Source organism: Heloderma suspectum, chromosome 2, assembly GCF_057233095.1.
Source record: "Heloderma suspectum isolate Gila_16-S chromosome 2, 16-S_ref, whole genome shotgun sequence".
NCBI lineage: Eukaryota > Metazoa > Chordata > Lepidosauria > Squamata > Helodermatidae > Heloderma > Heloderma suspectum.
Genome location: NC_139459.1, coordinates 171,698,179 through 171,725,804, shown reverse-complemented (window position 1 = coordinate 171,725,804; position 27,626 = coordinate 171,698,179). Strand labels below are relative to the sequence as shown.

At 47.0% G+C, this 27,626-nt stretch overlaps 1 protein-coding gene across 3 annotated transcripts in view; it reads right to left on the bottom strand.

Annotated features, from left to right (window-relative positions):
* ATP2B3 (ATPase plasma membrane Ca2+ transporting 3) overlaps positions 1-27,626 on the bottom strand; it is an 85,223-nt gene that overhangs the window by 51,348 nt on the left and 6,249 nt on the right. For all 3 annotated transcript variants that reach the window (XM_084836023.1, XM_084836022.1, XM_084836024.1), the window contains 4 exons: positions 11,452-11,649; positions 9,582-9,839; positions 7,664-7,789; positions 5,451-5,576 (listed from right to left, as the gene is read on the bottom strand). In XM_084836023.1, coding sequence (XP_084692149.1) covers positions 5,451-5,576; positions 7,664-7,789; positions 9,582-9,839; positions 11,452-11,649 — 708 coding nt within the window. The remainder of the gene's footprint in view (positions 1-5,450; positions 5,577-7,663; positions 7,790-9,581; positions 9,840-11,451; positions 11,650-27,626) is intronic.

Below are 27,626 nucleotides of genomic sequence, written 5' to 3'. Positions count from 1 at the left end.
ATTTCTACCTTGTCTTGCCAAAAGTTTATTTGAGGTGGCTTACAGAAAACACAAAGGCTTAGCTTGCACACAAAGCTAACCCATGGTTGATTTAACCCATGGTTAACCCATGGAGTATTTCTCCACCCAGGGTTTGTCTGGCAGACAATCAAACAAACCGTGGTTTATTTTCTTAATGCTTAGGTTGCTGTTTCCCTCCCTCTTCACCCGCTCTCTCCCTGTATCCCAAATGCCTTTGCCGCACTGTAGTACTGGCATATGGAGTGTCTTGTTGCTGCTGTTTTTAACACTCTTGCCCACTGCCTCTGTAGCCTGGTGAAACAACCCATGAAAAACCCATAGTTCTGGGTTCACATGTAATGACAACCCATGGTTTAAACAAGCCAGAGTTCACAACCCAGCAACAAACCATACATTCTTTTTCTGGTTTGTTCGTGGTAAACAAACCATGGTTGGTTAGCATGGTTGAGTTCGCACCACACAACAACCCAGTATTCAAAAGCCTATACCATGAGTTAGTGTTATGTGCAAACCCAGCTAAAAATATAAAGTACAAAATAAAACAAAATAAAATAAAACATCAAACAGCACAGCAGCAGATGCATAGAGCAATGCTAACGGTGGGTGGTGGGGTGATCCCAAGGCAGAAGAACCACCTTATCGATTCCCCGCTGCTTTAAACAGTTTCCCTCCCATTGATTCAAATAGTTTGTTTACATGCCTCAGTTTCAGTAACATGTTGGGACACAGGAGAAATCTTGCTTATCCATCTTTGAATTTCTTTTAACGTATTTGAATATGCACAGACTACACACAAATGAAGGAAAATGGAGGGAAGTGGGGAGAAAATGAAACAAGATAAGAATACAAGTCTGGACACACCCTTAGCTGTGGTGTTGAGTCAGTGCCCTTTAGTTATGCTGCTGGGAGAAAGTTCATTTACAATTAGTTCATTCTGACACTGAGTCATCCTCAATGGACAGCCAGTCACTTACAGCATGTGGTCAGGTCCCAAGGACAATGATTGAACTGACTGTCATATTGGGCCAAGGTCTATTGAAACCATGTTAGCTAAATATGACGTTGAGCTCACCAGCAATGAGTTCATTATGGTGCTGGATCAAGATCCATTGATGATGAGCCTCTTAGAGAGAATTTCATATTAATGTTAGTAAGTGACGTGGTGCCAGCAGAAGCAAGGCAGTCAGGTCATATTACAGTGTTCTACAGTCAATTGCACTGGTTATTAGTCTGGCTACTTAAAAGCGCATAGTTAAACTATGGAATTCACTATCACAAGATATAGTGGTGGCCACGAACTTGGATGGCTTTAAAAGGGGGTTAGACAAATTCATGGAGGATACACCTATTTCAATGGCTACTACTCGTGATGGCTATACACTATCCAAGGCACTATGCCTCTGTATACCAGTGGCTGGAGAACATGAGTGGGTAAATGCTCTTGTACTTATGTCCTATTTGTGGGTTTCCCAGAGGCAGCTGGTCAGCCACTGTGTGAACAGAATGCTGGACTAAATGGACCCTTGGTCTGATCCAGCATGGTTTTTCTTGTGTTCTTTTTACTGTAAGCCATCTTGAAAAGATTGGATCTTGAAAGGCAGGGTATAAACCAATATCAAACCAATAAATAAATTAAGTAAGGATATTAGGTCCATGTCTACTAACCATCAATTAAATCTGGTATTAGTTAAATATGTATAATCATTGTGGCATTATTGTACTTCATCGCCAATGTTAGATTGGTGGTGCAGTGTCATTGTGGATGAACACTGAGTCACTTAGCAATGGGTTGAGTTAATACATCAGGACAGTGAATCAATTTCCCATTATATTTAAAATGATTGCTATGGACTTACAATGGCAATCACAGACGGCATCACTTAGTGAGTGAGTTACAGATATTTCAGGCCAATGTCAGCTACCAGCTCTTGGTTTTGGTTTGTTATGATTATTTACTTATTAAATGCACATCCCAACTTTCTTCAATGGAGCTCAAGGCACACATAGGACTCACAAGTGGTCTCCCATCCAGATCTTGACCAGACTCAGGCCTGCTTAGCTTCAGCAAGATTGCTGTATCATGGGCCTTCAGACCAAAGCATGTTAGTAAAATATATAAAAATATGGAGCAGATAACAGATGGTGCCAGTTCACTTTGGACAGAGGGCAAAACAATGATTTTCAGTTTGATTGGGTGATTGAATGGTGGCTTTTGATTGACCCAGACTGGCTGACATGTTGGCTTCTGATCAATAGATTGGCAATGAGTCAGCTACTGGTATTGTCAGTTTGATACAGACAGATTCTCATCAATGAATAATGGTGTTGCAGGCAGCAACAATCACTGGCAGTGAACCAGTTAATGCTGATATTGGTTTAATGTCTACTGGCCATGATGGATATCCGTCAATGTCCTTTGACCACAGTTCACTTAGCAGAGTGATTAGTAGGTTATTAAAAGATAGCTGCTGAGTAAGTTAACTTTGAACACAACTGTCTTGAGGTAGTACGAATTACATAGGTTATTTGAAAGCAACAGAAAAAGGAGATCCGAGGAGTGAAAATATTTTGCCTTGTACAGTTTCTTCCTTTCAAAACCGGCTCCTTTATGCACTGAAAGGGAGGGGGTGAAGCTGCACCCACTTTTCTACAGTTTATGTGGGGTGACGTGATGAATGACTTGGATTCTTGCTTTATGGAAGACCCAGCAGTAGAGAGAGAAAAGCCAAAGTCATGACCAGTCTCTTATCTGAGTCAGACCCCAAAAATGATGAGCCAAAATCCAGCAGGCCGAGTCCAGTTTCAACCATGTTGAGCCAAGAGCACCGAATCAAATGCAATTACACTGCAGTGCCCTTTAGACATTCTCCCAGCTGCATGGGAGTCACTTATCCCAGCACAGCTGGAGAACATTTAAATGAGCCGATTGCATGGATGGGTACAATCACCTGGGTCTTTCCCAAGAAACTGGGACCCCACCCCCGTTCCAGGAGCAGTGCCTATTCCATAAGAAAGACCAGTGTAACAGACCCACATACATGTGGCTGGGTCATTTAAATGTTCTCCCTGTAGCTGCTCCTGGGTTCGCAGCTCCCATCTGGCTGGAAGGGTGTCTAAAGGGCACTCACATCATGTGCTCATGGTGGGGGGGAGGTTTACTGTGCTTCCAGTGAGGAGAGGTGACCTGCAAATCTCCAGATATAATCAAGGCATCTGGCTCAGGTGGGCAAAATAACAATCACAGGATGAGAGGCAGGCAGTGGTAAGAATCCAGCACAGGCAGGCAGATGGTCAGGTGGGTATGAAGGGAAACACAGGCAGAAGGGCTGGTGAAACCAGGGGGGGTGTCTCCATGAGCGATTTACTGTGAGGTTGCTGCATTTGGAGGTTGTTCAGGGCACATGACGTCATGGCCATCTCGCAGGCACCCTGGAGTTTTGCGCCCAAAAAATAGTTCTTCTGAGACTACTTTTAGTCTCATTGTTTCCCTTAATTCGGCTTGTCTGTGCTTCTGTAGTAGTGTGCACCACCCTCCGCATTTACTTGGCACGATTTCCCTGTCCAGGGGTGTGTCTTTCACCTGGCCATGACCTCACTGACCCCAGTCAAGGGGTTTCCCCAGTGTTTTCCCCGCCTGCGTTTCCCCTCTGTTTCTGCCATTTCGGAGCTGGCCATCAGAGTCCTGAGCTACCTCATGGCATTTACTTCACCTTGCCTACCACTAAACTCTGGTGGCCATCCCTGCAAAGTACAGGTGTGCTCCGGGCAGCCTCCAATTTTTTTTTTTTAAGTAGCCCATTAAAGCGAAATAGCACTTTTGTCCGGCGATGCCTACACCCCCTATCTCACTATGGTGCATTTGCCAGCAAGTCCTATAGCCCCTATCTCACTACTGCACAAGTGCGATAGGGGCTATAGGCCTTGCTGGCAAATGCGAGATAGTGAGAGATGGGAGGGGAAGAAATAAAAACAAAATTGGCGGAATCAGGCACAGGTTGGGGAAGCAGGTGTCTCCACACAAGTAACTCCCATTGTGGTCAGTGAGGCTTATTCCCTAAATATCAATGCTGCGTTTCTTTGCTGTTTGCTTTGTTGCCGTAAGGAAGTAATTAATGCGAAGCTTTGAACCTTCACATTACTGGAGCTTCAGGGGAAGGAGACGGGGAGGGGGTAGAGCCTGGAAGTGGGGGAGCCTCTCTTGTTGGTTGAGTGGCCCCTGCCAGTCTGATGATGTTCAGTCCAACCTGCCACCCTACCCAGAAGCATGTTCCTGTGAAGTAACTTAGACTGGTGCAGTGCACTCATTTGTGGAGCCCTGTGCTGACCAAAGCCGTTTCCTTGAAAAATCTGGGTAAGCCACCATTTGCTTCTCCTTCCATTGTCATGGAGACACCCCCCAGGTAAGCTGAAGAGAGACTCACACAGCCAAGAAGAGCAGGAATGGCTGAGAGCAGGAGAGGTGAGCAGGGTTTGTAAGTGGCACAGCCGTAAGTAGCTCGTTTCACAGGAGGAAAGGGCACAGGAAGGGCACACAAGGGTGGACAACTTGGTGCCCACAAGATGTTTTGGACTACAATTCTAGCCAGCCCCAGCCAGCATGGAAAATGGTCAGGAATTATGGAAGTTGTCATCCAAAACATCTGGAGTGAACCAGGTTACCTACTGGCTAGTGACAAGAAGAGGTAGGATCCAACCAAGACAGAGAAGGATGGAGTGAGGAAAAGAGCTGGTGGGCCCAGGAGATTAATGGAGCCCATCAGAAAAATGGTGGTATAAATTCTGTCTAGGTGCCCCCAAGGACCGGAGTTCGAGTTTGCTCTCCACTACTCTGAGAACTTTCCCCCAACAACTATTCAAAACCTAACAAGTGATCCAGTAACGTAAGGTCAAAATCTACAGCCTGCCCAATGCTTATTTGGTATCCAGTGGTGTTGAGCCTGTACCGGTGCCATGGAGTTGATATGGTATACAAAGGTATTTCTTTCTTTTTTCTCCTTTTTTAATGGAGGAAGGTAAACACAGAGTTCAGAGATGATCTGGGTGGCATCTTACTGTGTGACATAAAGCATAAGTACCTATAAGACACAGTGCTGCTTGTGTAACTAAGGGCAGCAGGCGATGCTGAACATGAGGTGCCCTAAATGAATTGAATGACCTTGAAGGCAATATACTGTAACGAGGTTCCACCGTCTTGTAACCATGAGTGTGTCTGTTTGCTTAATACTACTCTGTAGAGACTGCAGACATCACAGACAAAAGCTGGCCAGTTTTGAAAACATTGTTTATGGGGAGATGGACCTGAGGCGGATCCCGTTGCCCTCGCATTGGCAAACAAAGTGGCAGGTGTAAGCATGAAGACTGAAATGTACCACAAAGGATATGAATGTACACTAGGGAGCAGCTTACCTAGGCCAGAGGGAAGGCCTCACCTTTCTTATCTTTCTTTTCCTCCTCTTCCCCACCAGCACCCAGCAAAGTGAAGATAATCCCAGTCTGTGAGTTGACTCCAACGGCTGTGATAACCATCCTCCCGGAGCCTTCCATGACGTGGGTGCCTGGGAAAACCCAAGGGAGAGCCAGGAAGGCACCAGATGGAAACATCAGATGGAGAATCAGGAGCAGAAGGATCAGATCCCCTGGATTCATTACAAGGTCCTGCAGCCCAGAAATGGGCAGAAGGTAGATTGGGGTCTACTGGTAGATCTCTGGGTGGTTTGCAGTAATCAGCGAGGGTTTCTGACTCATTGCGGTCTAACAATTGCAATAATTTAAAAGCCCCCCCCCACACACACACTTGATTGTTGAAAAAGAATCCTTTTTCAGAACCTCTTTCAACCTGAGGGCCAAATTCCATTTTGGAGAGGCTCCCAGAGGCCATGTTCCAGTGGTGGCTGGGGCTGAAGGGAAAATGAGCAGAGCCGAAGGGAAAAGGGACAGCCCTGCAGTACTAAAAAGGCCAGCTTATTTTAGCTTAAAGTGCTGCCAGTCACTAAGCCTTAAGAGAAGCATGCCAGCCTTTTAGAATGGGGAAAAGCACACACACAAAAACTGGGGAACCACCAAATAATGGGGTCAGGGGAAGGGTGTGTGCTCATCTGGGAAACCCCAGAGGGCCCAGTTAGGACCCCAGTTAGGGTGGATTTGGCCTACAGGCCCAAAGTTTAACACCCCTGGGCTATAGTTTTGCAGCACCTGGCACCTGATGGCAGACAGTAAGAGAACTGATCTGGTTCTCTGGCAATGGGGAGACCTGGTCCTGCATGGCTGGGCTGGCTTTTGCAGTGCTCCTGCGAAGGACTTGGAAAGGTGGCATGCTTTTCACAGGGGGCAAATGTGTTTGAGAAAAATGCTCCCCTTCCGCTTCGGCTCAGCCCCTGCATCTGAAGGAACCATTTCCAAGTTGCTTCCCAGTAAGGCTTCAGCTGCCATTGGGGTCCATATGCCGAAGTCCCCTGGATGTCATGGCAGCATTAGCAGCAGCTCTCCTACAGCAGTGGCTTTCAAGCTGAGTCTCAGGGAACCCTCAGGTTCCTTGGAAGGTGTATCGGGGGCTTTCCAATGAGAAGATCAGTAATGGCAGAGAAACACCCCTGAATGAAGGACAGCTGGCTCGCCATGACTCATCTTCCCCTGCAATGTGCAGGCACAGGGGAGTGGTGGGTGTGCTTTAGAGCAGGGGTGCGCAGACTTCAGGCTTGTGGGATCTGCTTTGGTGTTCAGTTGTTTTTAATTAGAACCCCGAGACCCACCTAGGGGAGCCTGGTGCAAAAGTATGTAGGATGAAAGAATCCTAAGCCCAGGAATGTGTTGTGAGTACCAGCACTAACCCTTCCACGCAAAAAAACACTCCTGATTGTCCCAAGCTTTCTTCACGTCAGCCGTGTAATTTAGGGTGGGGGTAGGGAGTTTTCTTTTGTTGTTGCTACTGGGAGTCAGAAATTCTTGCGGATCTACTGTAAGTCACCCAGAGATCTACCTGTAGGTCCTGATCAGTCCCCTGCCTGCCCCTGCTTTAGGGCTCGGTCCATGTGGTGCAACACTCCACGTGGGCTGTCTGGGTATTCCAAACATGCAGCGGCTTCCTTTGTGAATCACAGGGGCAGTGCTGGCTCCAGGTTTTGGAGGGACCTTTGCCAAGTCACCCAAAATGGGCCCCCTCCCTCGGTGAGTCTGCTTCTCACCACCATCATCCCCAGCTGCTATTGCTCCTTATGTTCTTCTTCCTCATCATTGCCACCCCTCGCTTGATGATAGGCAGAGAACCAGGGAGCAAGCAGGCAGGGGCCTCTCCTGCTCACCACCACCATAGTCTGGGCCACAGCGAGAGGCAGGTGAACAAGCAGGTTGCAAGGGTGAGGAGGAGAAGCAGGTCCAGGGGACTCTTGGCAATGGGCCCTTGCTGGGGTGTGGGCCCTCGGCAGGTGCCCAATCATGCCTACCCTTGATGCCGGCCCTGAACATGGGCTTCTATGGCAAACAAGCAGGGGTTCCTCACAGACATGTCAGCGTGGGAACGGATTCCCTGCAGCTAGGAGGTTTGGAATTCATTGCGTCCTCCAGGATCAAGGGCACAGTGACCAGAATAACCCAGGGTCCCTCTGGCTTTCTGGAGGGGCAAGCCTTTCTTTTGCGTGTCCCTCACCTGACAGCAACATGGGATCCTTTTCCACCGATTTGCGCACATGATCTGACTCCCCCGTCAAGGAGCTCTCATCAATCTTGAGATCATTCCCTTGAATAAGCACTCCATCTGCAGGAAGCAGGTCACCTGGGGGAGACAAGCAGGTCAGAGCAATGGACTCAGAGCACAACTAAAGGCTGAAATCCTATACACACTTGCCTAGGAGGAGTAAGTCCCATGTGGGGCATACTTCTCAGTAGGCATGCATAGAACAATGCTGATCTCCAGATATCTCCTCCTGCCCTAGATCCCATCACAATCTCTTAAAGCAGGGGTGGGGAACCTCAGGCCTGGGGGCCAAATCTAGCCCCCCTTGGGTCTCAACTGGTCCCTCTGTGATCTTCCCGAGATGGCCACACACCCTTCCCCCGGTCCTGCCCCCTTTCCCATGACCACTAATCATTTGGTGATTTCCTGGCTCTTGTGCAGTCCCCACCCGCCATTCTAAAAGGTTGAAATGCCTCTCTTAAGGCTTACTTTCTGGCAGTAGGAGCTTTAAGCTAAAATACGCTGGCATTTTTGTGGGTGCTCCTGGATCCATCTTTGTAACCAGAGGCCCAGGTGACCGCAGTGGCCCAGAATGCCCATTACCAACTTGGGTTGTTGCACCAACCACGCCCATTCCTGGATAGAAACAGCCTAGCAATGGTGATCCATGCACTGGTAACCTTATGATTAGACTGCTGCAATGCCCTCTATGTGGGGCTGCCCTCGTGTGTGGTTCAGAAGCTGCAGCTAGTGTAGAATGCAGCAGCTGGGTGCTCCCTGGGATACCTGGCTATGTTCACATGACACCTGTGCCAAAAGAACTGCACTGGCTGCCTATTCGCTACTGAGCCACGTACAAGGTTAGGTTATTATCATATAAAGCCCTAAACAACTTGGGACCAGGTACCTGGCAGACTGCCTTCCCCTATATATACCCAGCTGACTGTTAAGATCTTCAGAGGAGGCCTTGCTGGTCATTCTGCGACCAGCAGAATGTCACCATGTCATATCTGAAAGGCAGCCTTCTCGGTGGCAAAGCCCACCCTCTGGAACACCCTCCCCTGTGCAGTTCGGGAGGCAGAAAAGGTAGTACATTTCAAATGTTTCCTGAAAACGCACTTGTTCACCCAGGCCTTCTCTGGCTTGTAAATGATTGTAAAGGAGCATACGCTGCTGCATTTGACTGCTTTTTGTATTGTTCCTATATTGTTATTATAGTTTTAAAATGGTTTTTAATAGTGTATTTCAAATGTATTTGTTTTGTTGTAGTTGAAATTGTTTTTAATAGTCTTTTAATATTGTATTTCAATGTGGTTTTTAATATTTGTATGTGAACTGCTTGGAGATTTTTAATGTTAAGTGGTATATTAATATTAATAATAATAATAACAATAATAGGCATTTTTGATCCTACCCCTTTTGCTTTTGGTCCTGTGGTGAGCAATGCCAGCCTTCGCGGGCCCTGGCAAACCCATGCCAACCCAGGTGCTGAAGCCGGACCTCTTTGCCACTGCCCTCATCACCTGTTGCTCTCTTGGTAGTCATTTGCCATCCCATCCCCTGGGCTATGTGGGTCCTGGCCCTCTGACTGCCCTCTGCAGTTGCTACGATTGCTCATCTATTCACCACATCTGTAACAGAAGCTCCCATTGAGGCATATTCTTGTCCACTCATCTACAGCTATGAACCAGCCCCCATCTGACACCAGAAGCACCCTTCACCCACCAAAGATCTCAAGAATTCCTAAACAGACCCGGGCAGATATCAGGATTATCACAGATCAAGGGCTTGAATGTTCGTTTGATATCATCCAGCACTTCCTGAAGCAGTTGCATCTTCACACTAACAAACCCAACCCGGCCAAACATCCACCCCCTTCCTTGCCCCTTACCATATTTGATTTGGGCAATGTCCCCCACAACCAGTTCAGCCACGGGGATCTGGACCTGTTGCCCATTGCGGATGACAGTGAATTTCTGCTCCTGTTCTATGCGGCTCTGCAGACCTCGGAATTGCTTCTCCTTGCTCCAGTCATTGAAGGCCGTGACCAGCACCACACAGATCACCGAGAGCAGGATGGCAGCACCCTCAATCCAGCCAGCTTCTGACTCACCCTCATCCTCTGCACCAACTGCCACATTCCCGCAGGCTGGGAAATGGGGAAAAAAAGTGTTATGGGACTCCTATCATTACAACCCTACCACCCTTCTCTTTAAGTGTGTCATCCAAGTGCCTCCTCTGAGGCAACGAGGGAGAGAGCCTTTCTGGTGGTGGCTCCCAATTATGGAATGTTCTCCCCAGTGAGGTCTGCCTGGGACCAACATTGTCATATTTTTGGTGCCAGGTTAAGACTTCTCTCTGTTCTTAGGCATTTGATGGCAGATGATGGATTTGTTAATGCATCTGTTGAATTATTTATGTTTGTCACTGATGGTTTAGTTGTTTAATGGGATTGTGGTAATTTCTTGATAATTGCTTTGAACTTTTTAAAAAATGTGTATGCTCTAATTTTGTTGTAAGTTGCATTGTTTTTGTGTGTTTTTTTAAAGGCATCTAAGGAATTTAATAAATAAGTATCAATAATAAGGATAATCCTTCAACGGGCTCCCTAGCCCTCTTCCTCGAAGAACTACCATTACCAAGGTTCCCTGGGAGAGAGAGAATGACTAAAGGTTGCAGTTTTAATTTTCCAGCATTGATATGCCCTATAAATCATACAACTCTCAATATTATGTACTATTAATATAAATGATGATTATCCTGATTATTTTGCTTATTGTCATCTACCGGCTGGCTCAAGACTGCAAAAAACCTGAGTGATTTCCCAATGTTGCCCATCTGATAGCAAGCTACCAACTCTGAGTACTTCCAGACAGAGGGTTCCTAGTGCTAGCAATCATTGTGCAGCTATTCCATCTTTTCTTCTCTGGTGGATTTTCCATGGTAAGAAAAAGATGGAAGAAACAGTACGAAAACACGGGTTACAAGTGGATGATGATACTGTTTAGACCCACTGTAAAATTACATGAATGAGGCTGGCCTATTGCCCATTAAAAACCTTGTCTGGGAGCACCCTAAACAATAATTGCTCTGAGGTATTGTGGGAAACTAAAGTGGCAGCTCCTCCAGACCTTAATTGGGTTTCACCATTTAAATTTTCCCACAATGCCATGGAGCAATACTATGATGAGGCATTGTGGGAAATAAAAATGGCAGCCTGGTGCCGGAGGAAAAAAGTTTAACCAAGGCGTGGGGCAAGCATCATGGTCGGCCCTCGTGGGGTTCTGAGAACAGATGAAAGGAAGTATTTCTTTCCACAGTGCATAGTTAAATGATGGAATTCACAAGATGTAGTGATGGCCACCAACTTGGATGGCTTTAAAAGGGGATTAGAAAAATTAATGGACGATAAGGGCATCAATGGCTACTAGTCGTGATGGGTATATTTTATCTCCAGTTTCAGGGGCAGTATGCCTCTCAGTACCAGTTGCTGGGGAACATGAGCAAGAGGCTGCTGTTGCGCTTCTGTCCTGCTTGTGGGCTTCCCACAGGCCTCTGGTTGGCCATGGTATGAACAGAATGCTGGATTAGATAGGCCTTTGGTCTCATCCAACATGTAAAGCTCTTCTTACATTTTTATGTTCTAATACTATGCCAGGGACATTGTAGAAAATGAAAATGCCGACTCCCAAATCTCCTTCAGGAGGGAGCTCCGCCCAGCTACACAGCTAATGTCAGAGTCTATGAGGACCACATCTCACCTTCACTCGCTTCGCCTGGCGGTGCATAAAAAGACAGCCCCAGGGAGATGATGGCAGCAATTTCAAGAATGATCAGGGTCACGTCCTGGAGTGCCTCCCATACTAACTGCAGGAAAGTCTTGGGCTTCTTTGGGGGAATGAAGTTCTGTCCGTAGATCTGCCTTCTCTTTTCCAGGTCGGCTGTGTTGTCCGAGAGACCTGGGGGCAGAAGAGAAACCAGGTTGACATGAGACAGCAAGCACTCCAGCGCTCCAGGAAACTAGCTGACTTATGTTGGGTTCCTTCCCACTTTTCTGTCAAATGCACAAAGTGGTGTATAAAGTTTAAAGGTACTAGTAAAAAAGTGCATTTACAAAAAGATATAAAAGCATCTCTCTGTATAATACCCAGTTCCCAGCATTCTCTCTCTTTTTGGCCTGGGCTAGAAGACTTCTCTCTAGGATGCTAATTTTTCTATACACACGGATTTTATTAGTTTGGTTGTTTAGGTGTGTGGAGGAGCAGAGGGACTTTCTGTGGGCAGAGCCTTCCTTTCACGGAAGGCAGACGCTGGATCCAACCCAAGGACTCTTACTTTATAAACAAAAACTACTGAAGCATATTGAAGAAGATCAGGCTGTTGGGAGGTGCCCTCCCTCCCTCCCTATACGACTACCTCTCTCTAGAAACTACGGCCCCTATTTTCTGATATATGTCCCTGGTAAAGCATTATCACAATTTTTTGCCTGGGGTACATGTGTGTGTGTGTGTGTATGCGCACGCGTGTGTGTGTGAGAGAGACAGAGACAGACACACACACACACACACACACACACACAGAGTGAGAGAGAGAGAGAGAATATTGGATCAGTTAAATATCAAAGTGAGGGCAGATGCATCTTGACGGCAGTACACATGAATGTCAATGCACAGGTCACAACATGGCAGTGCAAGGTTTCCTGTGCTCCATCCTCTCCCCTATACAGAGGATAAATTTAAGATCTGTGTCGTGGTTACTGTATCTGTTTTATTGTTGTAAGCTGCCTTGGGAGGGCTCTTGTCCTGAAAGGCAGCCTAGAAATATTTAAAATAAATAATAAATGTTGCTGGATATGTTTGAAGTTGCAGCTCTTCTGACACCAGATCCACCATGCGTTGAAATAGTCTATGAAGACATTCTGAAGTTGTTGTGGGGTGTGTGCGTGTGCATGTGTGTGTTTTAAGTTAAGGGTTAGAGTCAGTTTAATCATGTAGAGCAGGTGAAGACGAGACTTTAACCCTGTGAAATGAGGGATGGGGGGGGCGGTGTTTCAGGTTGCAGTCCTTACTGTGTGATGATAAGGGTCCTGTCCACAAAGGCGTCCCTCTCTTTTCAGCTGCAAAATGCTGGGGAGCAGGTCCACCCCAAGTATGCTCTGGAAACCATGGCCAGGATGCCAAAAGGATTGTTATGCAGCAAAACCTGTTCTGAACTGGTGTACCTCTGTACTCTAGAGACATTTCAAAGGGTTAGCGCCTGCGGTGAAGGAGGAGGCTTTCGCTCCAGGCCCGGATCCTGCAGCTCCTGTGAGATGAAAGGGCCCCGGGGTGGAGCTGCAGTTGTCTTCTCTTCCTTTGCTTGCCTTTGCGTAGCCTTGGATGCAGGGTGGGAGGGCTTTGTGAAATATTAAAAATGTCAGAGGCCCAGGCGGCCAGCAGGAATCACAACTCAGGGGCTGTTGGCAAATTCCCTCCACAGCTGCCTATGAGGGAGACCAGCAGATCCCGCCCCCTCTACCTATTCCCTTTACCTAGGTGCCACCATCATCTGGAGGTCTTGGAACCCACCCAGCAAAGGCCATTGGTACTCTAGGTGACAAGAATGCCAGGCCTCAGTACAAGCCTCTAGGGTGAGTATCCTGGGATGCGTACTCACACTACTACCACCCTGGTCAAGATTACTACTGTCTAGCCATTTGTCTAGCCTATGCCCCAACCATTGAGGCTGAAGAAGCTGAGGTTGATCAGTTCTATGAAGACCTACAACACCTTCTAGAACTAACACCAAAAAAAGATGTCCTCTTCATCACAGGGGATTGGAATGCTAAAGTAGGAAGTCAAGAAATCACCGGGATAACAGGCAAGCATGGCCGTGGTGTACAAAATGAAGCAGGACAAAGGCTAAAAGAGTTTTGCCAAGAGAACACGCTGATCATAGCAAACACTCTTTTCCAACAGCACAAGAGGCGACTCTACACATGGACAACACCAGATGGTCAATATCGAAACCAGATTGATTATGTACTTTGCAGCCAAAGATGGAGAAGCTCTATACAGTCAGTAAAAACAAGGCCTGGAGCTGACTGTGGCTCAGATCATGAGCTTCTTGTTGCAAAATTTCGGCTGAAATTGAAGAACGTATCAAAACCACTAAACTACAGGTATGACCTAAATCATATCCCTCATGAATATACAGTGGAGGTGAGGAATAGATTTAAGGGATTAGACCTGATAGACAGAGTGCCTGAGGAACTATGGACGGAGGTCCGTAACATTGTTCAGGAGGCAGCAAGGAAATCCATCCCAAAGAAAAAGAAATGCAAGAAAGCAAAGTGGCTGTCTGATGAGGCTTTACAAGTAGCTGAGGAAAGAAGGGAAGCGAAAAGCAAGGAAGAAAGGGGAAGATATACCCAAATGAATGCAGAGTTCCAGAGAATAGTAAGGAGAGACAAGAAGGCCTTCTTAAATGAACAATGCAAAGAAATTGAAGAAAACAATAGAATGGGAAAGACTAGAGATCTTTTCAAGAAAATCGGAGATCTCAAGGGAACCTTTTGTGCAAAGACGGGCAAGATAAAGGACAAAGAAGGCAGGGACCTAACAGAAGCAGATGAGATTAAGAAGAAGTGGAAAGAATACACAGAAGAACTATACAGGAAAGATCTGAATGTCCCTGATAGCCATGATAGCACGGTCACTGAACTTGAGCTGGACATCCTAGACAGTGAAGTCAAGTGGGCCTTAGGAAGCATTAGTAACAACAAAACTAGCGGAGGTGACAGTATTCCAGCTGAGCTATTTAAGATCCTAAAAGATGATGCTGTTAAAGTGCTGCACTCAATATGCCAGCACATTTGGAACACTCAACAATGGCCGCAAGACTGGAAAAGGTCAGTTTACATTCCAATTCCAAAGAAGGGCAGTGCCAAAGAGTGTTCAAACTACCATACAATTGCACTCATTTCACATGCCAGCAAGGTTAGGCTTCAGCATCATGTGAACCGAGAACTACCGGAAGTACAAGCTGTGTTTCGAAGCGGCAGAGGAACTAGATATCAAATCGCCAACATTCGCTGCATCATGGAGAAAGCAAGAGAATTCCAGAAAAACGTCTATTTCTGCTTCATTGACTACGCTAAAGCCTTTGATTGTGTGGATCACAACAAACTCTGGCAAATTCTTAAAGAGATGGGAGTACCAGGCCACCTTACCTGTCTCCTGAGAAACCTGTACGAGGGTCAACAAGCAAAAGTAAGAACTGGTCATGGAACAACCAATTGGTTCAAAATTGGGAAAGGAGTACGACAAGGCTGTATATTGTCGCCCTGCTTATTTAATTTATATGCAAAGTACATCATGAGAAACGCTGGGCTGGATGAATCACAGGTCGGAATTAAGATTGCCGGGAGAATTATCAACAACCTCAGATACGCAGACGATACCACCCTAATGGCAGAAAGCGAAGAGGATCTCAAGAGCCTCTTGTTGAGGGTGAAAGAGGAGAGTGCAAAAGCTGGTTTGAAACTCAACATTAAAAAAACTAAGATCATGGCATCTGGCCCCATCACTTCCTGGCTTATAGAAGGGGAAGAAATGGAAGCAGTGACAGATTTTATTTTCTTGGGCTCCAAGATCACCGCAGACGGTGACTGTAGCCATGAAATTAAAAGACGCTTGCTCCTTGGGAGGAAAGCTATGGCAAACCTAGACAGCATAGTAAGAAGCAGAGACATCACCTTGCCGACAAAGGTCCGTCTAATCAAAGCTATGGTTTTCCCAGTAGCAACATATGGCTGTGAGAGCTGGACTACAAGGAAGGCTGAGCGCCGAAGAATCGATGCGTTCGAACTGTGGTGCTGGAGAAGACTCTTATGAGTCCCCTGGACTGCAAGGAGGTCAAATCAGTCCATCCTAAAGGAAATCAACCCTGAGTGCTCATTGGAAGGACAGATACTGAAGCTGAAGCTCAAATATTTTGGCCACCTAATGCGAAGAGAAAACTCCCTGGAAAAGACCCTGATGCTGGGAAAGATTGAAGGCAAAAGGAGAAGGGGACGGCAGAGGATGAGATGGCTAGTTAGCATCACCGATGCAATGAGCACACTTGAGCACGCTCCGGGAGAGAGCGGAGGACAGGAAGGCCTGGCATGCTATGGCCCATGGGGTCACGAAGAGTCGGACACGACTGAATGACTGAACAACAACAAAGCCATTTTCTGAGGCAACAGTAATCAATAGGTATCAGGAAAAAACACGGTAAGACTGGAAAGCAAAAGAAAAAAAGGAACAGCTGCGCCGATTGAATTCCCAATGTGTTTTGACACAGGACTTTATCAAGGGAAAAGCTCTTAGAGACTTTTCTGGAAGATTCCCTGTAATGGAGAGGGATTCCTCCAGAAAAGTCTCTTAGGGCGCAATCCTATGCATGTTTAGTCAGAGAAAAGGCCTACAACTCCCAGCATTCCCCAGCCAGCATGCATAGGATTGCACCCAAAGAACTTTTCCCTTGAGAGAGACCTGTGTCAAAACGCGTCGGGAATTCAATTGGTGCAGCTGTTCCTTTTTTGATTTTGGTTTCCATTTTCTGAGGCCTTGATTTGGATTAAACAATTAAAGGTTTCTATTTGCACTGCAATACTGTTCAATTCAAGCACAAAAATTACCCTTGGATCCAAGGCAGGTGGGTACACTGAATGTGGCTGACTCTGCTCAGAAAAGGAACTCTAATAGCAAAGTCCAGTAGACTGCACAAATCCTTAGACTCATAGCTGCTATTTAATATTTTAATTAATTGATTGGTTTGATTTGTACCACACCTTTCTACTAAGACAATGGCACTCAAGGCATAAATTCAAGTTTTTAGTCCCTGTGGCTATCAACACTTTTTTCCCCATGTCTTTTTGCTAAGAAAACAGTGAATGGATTTTAGTAGTTTCTAGTAGCACAAGGCCCCTTCATGGATCACTGCCTTGTTGTGGCAAAGGGGCTTGCGTAACTCAGTGAAGCCATAAGCTATGCCGTGCAGGGCCACCCAAGACGGACAGGTCATGGCAGAGAGTTCTGACAAAATGTGGTCCGCTGGAGAAGGAAATGGCAACCCACTCCAGTATTCTTGCCAAGAAAACCCCATGGAACGTATCACAAGGCTAAAAGATATGACACTGGAAGATGAGCCCCTCAGGTCGGAAGGTGTCCAATATACTACTGGGGAAGAGCAGAGGGTATTTCCAAGTAACGCCAGAAAGAGTGAAGCGGCTGGGCCAAAGCCGAAAGGACACTCAGCTGTGGATGTGTCTGGTGGTGAAAAGAAAATCCAATGCTGTAAAGAACAATATTGTTTAGGAACCTGGAATGTAAGATCAATGAATCAAGGTAACCTGGAGGTGGTCAAACATGTGATGGCAAGATTGAACATCGACATCTTGGGAATCAGCGAACTAAAATGGGCAGGCATGGGTGAATTTAATTCAGGTGACCATCATATCTACTATTGTGGGCAAGAATCCCTTAGAAGAAATGGAGTAGCACACATAGTCAACAAAAGGGTGGGAAAAGCAGTACTGGGGTACAATCTTAAAAACGATAGAATGATCTCAGTACGAATCCAAGGCAAACCATTCAACATCACAGTAATTCAAGTCTATGCCCCAACCACTGATGCCGAAGAAGCTGAGGTTGATCGGTTCTATGAAGACCTACAACACCTTCTAGAACTAACACCAAAAAAAGATGTCCTCTTCATCATAGGGGATTGGAATGCTAAAGTAGGAAGTCAAGAAATCACTGGGATAACAGGCAAGCATGGCCGTGGTGTACAAAATGAAGCAGGACAAAAGCTAATAGAGTTTTGCCAAGAGAACACGCTGATCATAGCAAACACTCTTTTCCAACAGCACAAGAGACGACTCTACACATGGACATCACCAGATGGTCAATATCGAAATCAGATTGATTATGTACTTTGCAGCCAAAGATGGAGAAGCTCTATACAGTCAGTCAAAACAAGACCTGGAGCTGACTGTGGCTCAGATCATGAGCTTCTTGTTGCAAAATTTCGGCTGAAATTGAAGAACGTAGGGAAAACCACTAAACCATTCAGGTATGACCTAAATCATATCCCTCATGAATATACAGTGGAGGTGAGGAATAGATTTAAGGGATTAGACCTGATAGACAGAGTGCCTGAGGAACTATGGACGGAGGTCCGTAACATTGTTCAGGAGGCAGCAAGGAAATCCATCCCAAAGAAAAAGAAATGCAAGAAAGCAAAGTGGCTGTCTGAGGACAGCTTTACAAGTAGCTGAGGAAAGAAGGGAAGCGAAAAGCAAGGGAGAAAGGGAAAGATATATCCAACTGAATGCAGAGTTCCAGAGAATAGCAAGGAGAGACAAGAAGGCCTTCTTAAATGAACAATGCAAAGAAATCGAGGAAAACAATAGAATGGGAAAGACTAGAGATCTCTTCAAGAAAATTGGAGATCTCAAGGGAACGTTTTGTGCAAAGATGGGCATGATAAAGGACAAAGAAGGCAGGGACCCAACAGAAGCAGATGAGATTAAGAAGAGGTGGAAAGAATACACAGAAGAACTATACAGGCAAGATCTGAATGTCCCTGATAGCCATGGTAGTGCGGTCACTGAACTTGAGCCGGACATCCTAGAGAGTGTAGTCAAGTGGGCCTTAGGAAGCATTAGTAACAACAAAGCTAGCGGAGATGACAATATTCCAGCTGAGCTATTTAAAATCCTAAAAGATGATGCTGTTAAAGTGCTGCATTCAATATGCCAACAAATTTGGAACACTCAACAATGGCCGCAAGACTGGAAAAGGTCAGTTTACATTCCAATTCCAAAGAAGGGCAATTCCAAAGAGCGCTCAAACTACCGCACAATTGCGCTCATTTCACATGCCAGCAAGGTGATGCTCAAAATCCTACAAGCTAGGCTTCAGCAGTATGCGAACCGAGAACTACCGGAAGTACAAGCTGGGTTTCGAAGAGGCAGAGGAACTAGAGATCAAATCGCCAACATTCGCTGCATCATGGAGAAAGCAAGAGAATTCCAGAAAAACGTCTATTTCTGCTTCATTGACTACGCTAAAGCCTTTGATTGTGTGGATCACAACAAACTCTGGCAAATTCTTAAAGTGATGGGAGTACCAGACCACCTTACCTGTCTCCTGAGAAACCTGTACGAGGGTCAAGAAGCAACAGTAAGAACCAGACATGGAACAACCAAGTGGTTCAAAATTGGGAAAGGAGTACAACAAGGCTGCATATTGTCACCCTGCTTATTTAACTTATATGCAGAGTACATCATGAGAAATGCCGGGTTGGATGAATCACAGGTCGGAATTAAGATTGCTGGGAGAATTATCAACAACCTCCGATATGCAGACGATACCACCCTAATGGCAGAAAGCGAAGAGGATCTCAAGAGCCTCTTGTTGAGGGTGAAAGAGGAGAGTGCAAAAGCTGGTTTGAAACTCAACATTAAAAAAACTAAGATCATGGCATCTGGCCCCATCACTTCCTGGCATATAGAAGGGGAAGAAATGGAAGCTGTGACAGATTTTACTTTCTTGGGCTCCAAGATCACTGCAGACGGTGACTGTAGCCATGAAATTAAAAGACGCTTGCTCCTTGGGAGGAAAGCTATGGCAAACCTAGACAGCATAGTAAGAAGCAGAGACATCACCTTGCCGACAAAGGTCCGTCTAATCAAAGCTATGGTTTTCCCAGTAGTAATGTATGGCTGTGAGAGCTGGACTATAAGGAAGGCTGAGCGCCGAAGAATCGTTGCGTTCGAACTGTGGTGCTGGAGAAGACTCTTATGAGTCCCCTGGACTGCAAGGAGGTCAAATCAGTCCATCCTAAAGGAAATCAACCCTGAGTGCTCATTGGAACGACAGATACTGAAGCTGAAGCTCAAATATTTTGGCCACCTAATGCGAAGAGAAAACTCACTGGAAAAGTCCCTGATGCTGGGAAAGACTGAAGGCCAAAGGAGAAGGGGACGGCAGAGGATGAGATGGCTAGATAGCATCACCGATGCAATGAATATGAACTTGAGCACGCTCCGGGAGAGAGCGCAGGACAGGAAGGCCATGCGTGCTATGGTCCATGGGGTCACGAAGAGTCGGACACGACTGAACAACTGAACAACAACAACAAAGTAGCACAAGGTAAAGTTTCTTTAGTCAGCACAGCTACCTGCCAATATCTCTCTATAATACCCAGTGTCATCTTTTACCCCGATACAGCAGAGTTGTTTTGTCCCCACCTGTGCCAAAGCACTTCACAATATGCTGTTTCTACAGTCCATGCAAACAGCTCCCTCTCTGAGTTGCCAACTGCTCAGGAAAAAACTCTGGCCTGTCCCTGTATCTTTAACAGAAGTTTGTTGCGCAGCAATTAGCAAGTGGCGATCTCACAGCATGGAGAGAAACAGTACCTGCTCCTCTGGGCAGAAAAAGCTGTTTTAAAGTCACAGGAGCAAGGGCTGGTAAAAAAAAAGGTGGCGACCCTCCCCCCCCCCCAGCACATAGTTCCACATTTTGTTAAAATATGCATTGATGGTGCTGTAATGGCTGTTTACCTGTCACCAAAAAACGAGGGCAGAAGAGAGCTACGATTTGCATAACATGGCCATATGCAGATTTATATATGTAGATGCAAATCTAGAAAAAATGCTGTAATTTAAATAGAAATACAACACATCTCACCAGAGTGTGACCAGGTAACCTGTGTGTCTGACTGGTTCCAGGGCTGCCTAGGGGCTGTCTGTTGATGGGCAACTCCAAGGCCCCTTCCTGTGCTCCCTTCTTATGGTTCTTGATCTTTAAACTGGACTTGGACTGGACAGGCAAGTAGAGCCATGTAAAGTAGCCACGTGTCCTGCTTTGCAGCCCTCAGTATAGTATGACATATGGCTGCCCATCATATAAGGGGACTGCAATCCTAAATGCACTTGCTATGGAGTGCCCCCACTGAACACACAGTGGGACTTACTTCTGAGTAAACATTCAGAGGATTGCGCTGTGTAACAACAACAATGGAAGACAAAATGATTTTGTACATATCCATCAAGTGTTCAAAGCACTTTCCATATAGTATCTCAGGAAATCTTACAATAGGCCTGTAAGGTGGGTCAGTAGTATACCTCTCATAAAGGTAAAATAAGCCTCCTGTATGGAAAAGTGCTCCAGAGGCCCAATCAGACATGACATGAAAGGCCCACAGTCTCCTGAACTTCCCTCCCCCTCCCATGAAATCCAGCCATGTGTGTGTGTACATGTGCGTGTGTGTGTAGGTGCTTGACCGGAGAAGCAGTGGGGAGGGGTGGTGCTATTTTGCTGATCAAAATCCCATCTCCCCACGTTGCTTGTTTCCCACTTTCTATCTTTTCTCCTGTGTGGAAAAAGAAACCGGGGGTGGGGTGGTATTTTCACCAGACCAAAGGCTGACCAGCAAGAAGCAAAGGGAGACAAGGCTCCTCTATCTTTAGTATTATGTATGTATTTTAAAAATACACTACACCTTTTGTGCAAAAAAGATTTCAGGGCGGTATACACAAAAATTTAATACAATAAAACAATTGAAAACCAGACACTAATACAGCAACCATGAGAGTTATACAAAATATTTCAACCATCTACAAATACAAATTTAAATTGCCTGGAGAGAAGCAGGAGCTGAAAAGAGTACAGCACGAGTGCCAGGCCTACCTCCCATGGGAGAGCATTCCGACATCAGGGTGCCACTACAGAGAAGGCCCTTCTCTCTTGCAGAGATTAAAAATGCCCTTTTCTTATAGATGGGCCTCTGCTAACCATTTTAATGCACAACCAAGTTGATATGGGAGGAGGTACGTTTTCAGATATTTGGGCCCCAAGCCATTTAGGGCTTTAAAGGTACGTACCAGCACCTTGAATTAGATTTAGGAGTGAATGTGCAGCCAATTGGAAATGATGTAAGATGGTTCCACCTAGGACAGAGGTGTTGAAGCTCAGGCCTGTGGGCCAAATCCAGCCTCCCTGGGGTCCAAATCTGGCCCTCTGGGGTTGTCCAGGTGGCCACAGCCCCTTCACTTGGCCACAGCCCTTTCTCTCAACTGCCAATTGTTTTGTGCTTCCCTGACTTTTGCAGGGCTTTTCCGCCATTCCAAAGGGTTGAAATGCCCCTCCTAAGGCTTAGTTACTGGCAGTGAGAGCTCTAACCTAAAATATGCTGGTATCCTTGGCCCCGCCCCTTTTATCTTTGCCCCGCCCACCACTGGAACATGGCCCCTGAGAGACTATCTGAAATTGAATTCAGCCCTTGGGGCGGAAGGGGTTCGAGCTCCCCTGACCTAGGCAAACCAGCTAGAATTCTAGAAGCTGGATTCTGTACTAGTTGGAGCTGTTTCCAAGGGCAGGCCCCATGTTTAAGACCCTTTATGTGTGTGGGTGTATGGGAGTGTGCCGGAGGGAGCGAATGGATGGGCAAGCACATTGAAGGCCTCATGCCCGCTGTGGCTGTGGCCCCACCCACAGCTGGCCTGCAGCCTCAGCAGTGCTTTTCCGGAGGCTATGTGGGCCTGAGAGCGGAAGAGGGTTCCCACCCCTGCATTGCGCTAATCCAAGCTGGAGGTCACCCAAGGCCAGCTATTCCTCTCCAGGAAAGGCCATTGCCGACTAGCCATCTGAAACCAGTAAAAAGTGCTCTGGGCCCCCGAAGCCACTTTGGCCTCAAGTGTCGGTTCTAAGAGCACCCTTCAGCCATGCGGCGGCTCTGTCTTTGGGAGGAGTGCAACCTCACACCAACTCCTCGGACCTGGGAACCACCTACCTACAGTGCCTCTACCTTGTCAGGATTCGGCTTCCATTTTTTGGCTCCCCTCCAGCCCATTTAGAAGCTGGGGAGAAGAGGGAATGTCAGCAGGGCCGGCTTGCGTCACATGGGTTGAAAGAAAGCGGCACTGTCCAAAGTTCCCTCTTCAACCCGATTAAAGATACAGGAGCCTGGAAGCCTGGTTTTGCTTGGCGACAGCCTGGCAACCAAGCATTCTGGCTGCTCTTTGGTTTGCCTGTTTCTCTCCCCTACTCCCAGAAGACTCGCTCCCCCACCCCTTCCCCCTATGCACTCGTCTCCCCTGCTGCCCTTTCCTCTCACTGGCCAGGTCCCCCCTCGCTTCCCCCTCTCTGTGTGATGGGAAAGGAGGCTGCAGCTCCCTGCAGCAGAGAGAGAGACAGTCCTGGCTGCTGCTGCCACCGCTGCCGCAACCTCAAGGACAATTCAAGGGGAAAGCGGCAGAGGGAGAGATGGAGGCAGGCAGGCAAGCGGACGGCTGAACCCGTCTGCTCCGAATCCTCCAGCTGCTGACAGGGACCTGTCAGACAGCACTACCTCCCCCACACGCTTGGAGGCAAGGACCCTTACAGGGTGCAAAGAAAGATGCCCGCTCGCTTTTCCTAGAGGGAGAGAAGAGGGACACAAGCATGGACACATCAAGACCCGATGCCCACATATCGAGACCTGAACATCTCAAGACCCTAACCCACGCATCAAGACCCGATGTCCACATATCGAGACCCAAACAACTCAAGACCCGAACCCACGCAACAAGACCCGATGTCCACATATCGAGACCCGAACATCTCAAGACCCGAACCCATGCATCAAGACCCGATGCCCACATATCGAGACCTGAACATCTCAAGATCCGAACCCACGCATCAAGACCCGATGTCCACATATCGAGACCTGATCATCTCAAGACCTGAACCCACACATCAAGACCTGATGTCCACATCTCAAGACCTGAACATCTCAAGACCTGAACCCACACATCAAGATCCAATGCCCAAATATTGAGACACGAACATCTCAAGATCCGAACCACGCATCAAGACCCAAACCCACGGTGGCCGATAAGGACATTAACAGTTGCCCGGGCTCCGGTCTTTGACGATGACGACAACAACAACAAATACTTTGCTGGGGCTCCTCCATCTGCCCTCCCCCCCCCCAAAAAAAATGCCTTCTGAAAATGGAAGTCCTATCCCCTAACCTCAGGGTTGACTTTGGTAGCTGGTGAGTGAGGTAGATAAATATACCATGCACGTGTTGAGAAGCTCTGCCTCCTTTGTTCTGCTTCAATGTGCTGTGCCCGCCCCTTAGACATACCAGAGGCTGGGCATCAGCATAAGAGGCCGTGGCTTGTGGTGATCAACAGGACATGCCCACATCATATGAGGCATTGTCCACATTACACTGCCAGCATCTAGCGGAGCCAGCCAGCTTCTTCTTCACAAGTCTCTGCTGTGTTCACTATACACGAAACACCAATTTTTGCTGAATCAGGGCTCAATTGTAAATGTACAGAAATAGAACTTATGGAAGCTAGAGCAACATTCCATTGATTAGATTGTATCGCGCATTCCCAATTCAGCATGGGGCATGCTGGCTGGGGATGATGGGAGTTGCAGTCCAACACATCTAGAGGTTGGGGAAGGCTGCTCTATCTTATGCTTGTGTTCTAGCGAGCGTGACCCTACACATCCCTGGTTAGAAACTGGCTGATCGGGGACTGTAGCCTCATGCAGTGGAGGCTGGTGGGTCCAATGTCAGTGGGGCTGTGATTCTGCTCTGGGCTTCAGTAGAACCAGTCAGAACTCTGAACCAAAATGGGCTCAGCACCTTGGATAGCTCCTCTAGCGTTCTGGCCAGTTCTGACTGAAACCCAGAGCAAATGCACAGCCCCACTGACATTACGCCCACCAGCCTCCACTGGCCTCATAGACAGGCAGCTGTGTCTGTAGCAACCTGTCACACCGTTACAGCCAGCACTGTTGCACTCCGATTCCAAGCTGCTGCAGGCGGGGCAGCAATGCCAGCATCCCCCATGTGGTCAGTTAGCCACCTCCCGTAGGAGCTGCTGCCATCTGGCTCCTTTCAGCACTACTTGGGTAACCTGAGAAGCCCAGGGCCGTGTTGGTGGGGAGCTGTTGCCCTGTGCCCTGCCATTTGGCTCAGGAAGGGGCCCCCATTGCAGCAGCTACCGTTTGGATCCAGGTTTAGTCAGAGCAGACCCACTGAAATCAATCGAACTTACACTAGTCATGACTCAATCTGGATCCAACCAAGGGGCATCAGAGAAATCCACAACGGAATGAAATGCGTTCAGATTTCTAGGAATCCGACCTGCTTTTCCCTGAGATGCATAGATTCTGTGGACTTGTGGACTGGTGTTTTTTTTTAACTTTCCAGAATTTTATGCTTTTAGTTGTAGAAAAATAAAACTGAAAATGTGCTTTTCCCTCATAGGCTAAAGCATGAAATGCACATGGGAGGGGGGGTATTTTCACATTTTCGCAAGTGCAAATGTGCATAAATATCAATTTGTGCAAATTTAGGAAATTGGGAACAATTCGATTCCATCAATGAGCAGATGACAGAGCAAAAGGCACCTGACGATCTGAGAAATGCAGATGGAAAGGATTTTACAAAATCCATACATCCCTAATCCAACCCGATAAATATAACATGAGAGGGGGCCCATTAAAAGTTTGGTTTTAAAGTGTGTGTGTGTGTGGGGGGGGTCTATTAGTTGAAAATCACATGGGGCTTCTAACAAGTGTGGTTCTCCCATCCAAGCTATGACCCCACCCAAACACAGCAGTGACATGTCCTCCCACGCCATTTTCTCCCACCCTTGCGTTATCTGTGCTCATGAAAATAAGCAGTGAGAGGGTCAGCCCAAGACATCAACATCAACATCATCATCTTTATATCCTGCCTTTTTCCCAGTACTGGGACTCAATTTGCTGCCTGAAGCAAAGAACAAGATGGGGCGCCCTCCCATTCAATGTACAAAAGCCAACCAGACTGGCAGTTGAATCTTTCTTCAACTTTGGCAATGGGACAACGTTCTCTGCCAAACCTGAGGGCAGCAGGCTAACTTAGGAAGCATAGGCCCTGCACAGTATACAGCTCCCTTTATTTGTTTATTTGTTTGTTTAACTAATTTGTAAACTGCCCATTAACAAAACATCCCAAAACTGGGGCACCACCACTGAGAATGCCCTCTCCCTAGTGGCCAACTGCCTCACCTCACTTGGCGGGGACACCTGGAGACAGGCATCTGAAGAAGATCTAAATGTATGAGAAGATATATATGGAGGGGACAACACTTCAGGTAAGCTGGCACCAAGCTGTTTCGGACTTTAAGAATTAATGTACTTTGTATTGGGCCTAGAACAGGACTTGCCTCTACTATAAGGCAGAGTGAGGCAGTTGCCTCAGGCTGCAGATGCGGGGTGGTGTGCAGGGGGCAGCAGCATTTCTCTGGCTGTTCCTCTGTATGGGAGGACAGAGCTGTGTGTCCCAGGCACTCCGCCCCGCGCCCCTGAGCTAGCCTCCCATCACTAGTGTTGAAGTAAGATTCAGCTGCCCGTCCAGTTGGCTTCTGTAGGTGGAATGGCGGGCAGGGGTTGCCATCTTGTCCTTTGTGTCAGGGAGCACAATGTCTTGGGCTGGCCCTGATGCTGGGGGAGAATGGTGCTGAGGTGTTGGAGGGACAGAACTTTGCCCTCCAAGCTAGCCTGCTGCCCTCGGGTACTGTGAGAATGCTGTCCTGTCACCAATGTGGTGGAAGTAAGATTCAGCTGCCACTCCGGTCAGCTTATAGACTTGGAATGGGATACGGGGGTTGCGGGGGAGGACCATCTTGTTGTTTGCCTCAGGCAGAAAAATTACTTGAGCTGGCTCTGGCCTTTGCCGCCACTGCCACAACCAGCATCTACCACCTGAGACAGCCACCTCACTCTCCCTAAGCATGGTAGGGCCAGCCCTGCAGTGGATCGCATGTCAAAGGTCACAGCAGCCTAAGAACTGCCTGTGTTGTGTTCATCAAGTCTAGCGCGGTCTCCAACAGCGGAGAACCCAATGCTCAATTGCGGAGGGGGGGAGATAGGGGGCCCTTAAAGAAATCCACAAGCCCTACCCCAACTTCCCCCAGTTTTAGCGAAATCATTCCCCAAGCCTTCCAGAAACAGTAGCTACCAAAGCATGAACTACTCATTTACCAGAATGAAGGCAGGGCAGGGTGAGGTGGTAGAGTTATGAGGCGGCAGCATGGACAGTGCCACTTCTGACTGCAAGTAATGGATCACATTTGTAATGCTCTCCTAAGTAAAATAATAATAATAAAGAAATCCCTGCAAGTAGAAACGTAGCATGCAAAAAATGGGTTGACCCACAAGTTTTATTTTTGGTAGGAGAACATTCAGAAAATTATATCCTTTGCCCACAAACTGAAGTGGTACAGTCTATTATGCTGACTTGGGGATGAAGTGGTACAGTCATGAGGTAGAGTCTCTGCATGCTACTTTTCTGCATGTAGGGATTGAATGGGAGTGAGCTTAATGGGACTTACTTCCAAGTCTGTGCACAGGACAGTGTGCATCTCTGATGTCATAATGCCCGCATTTGTTTTTCAGCAGTAAAGTACCTTGACCTCAACCCTATTATCTCTGCCTCTCTGCAAAAGGAAACAACACTTGCGAAAATCAGAAAATCAGAAATTTACAAAACATGAATCAATTTCCAATGTTTATGCCTCCAGCAGCAACAGTCACTTTTACTTCTGAGTTGCAAATGCAACTCAGAATGGACTAAACAGATGAACTTCAATTAGATTACAAATAACACTAATAATAATCACGAAAAAGTGATTCACTATAATTAAACCCATAAATTGTCACGAAGACTTGCCCATCAGTCTAAGATGGGCCAATGGCTTAAACAAACTGTAATAAACGGATGATATTGTTTCACAATCCAGAAGCAGCTGCATCTCAGCACCATAAGAACATAAGGGGAGACCTGCTGGATCAGGCCAAATGCCTACCTATTCTAGCATTTTGTTTCCCAGAGTGGCCAGCCAGATGCCCATGAG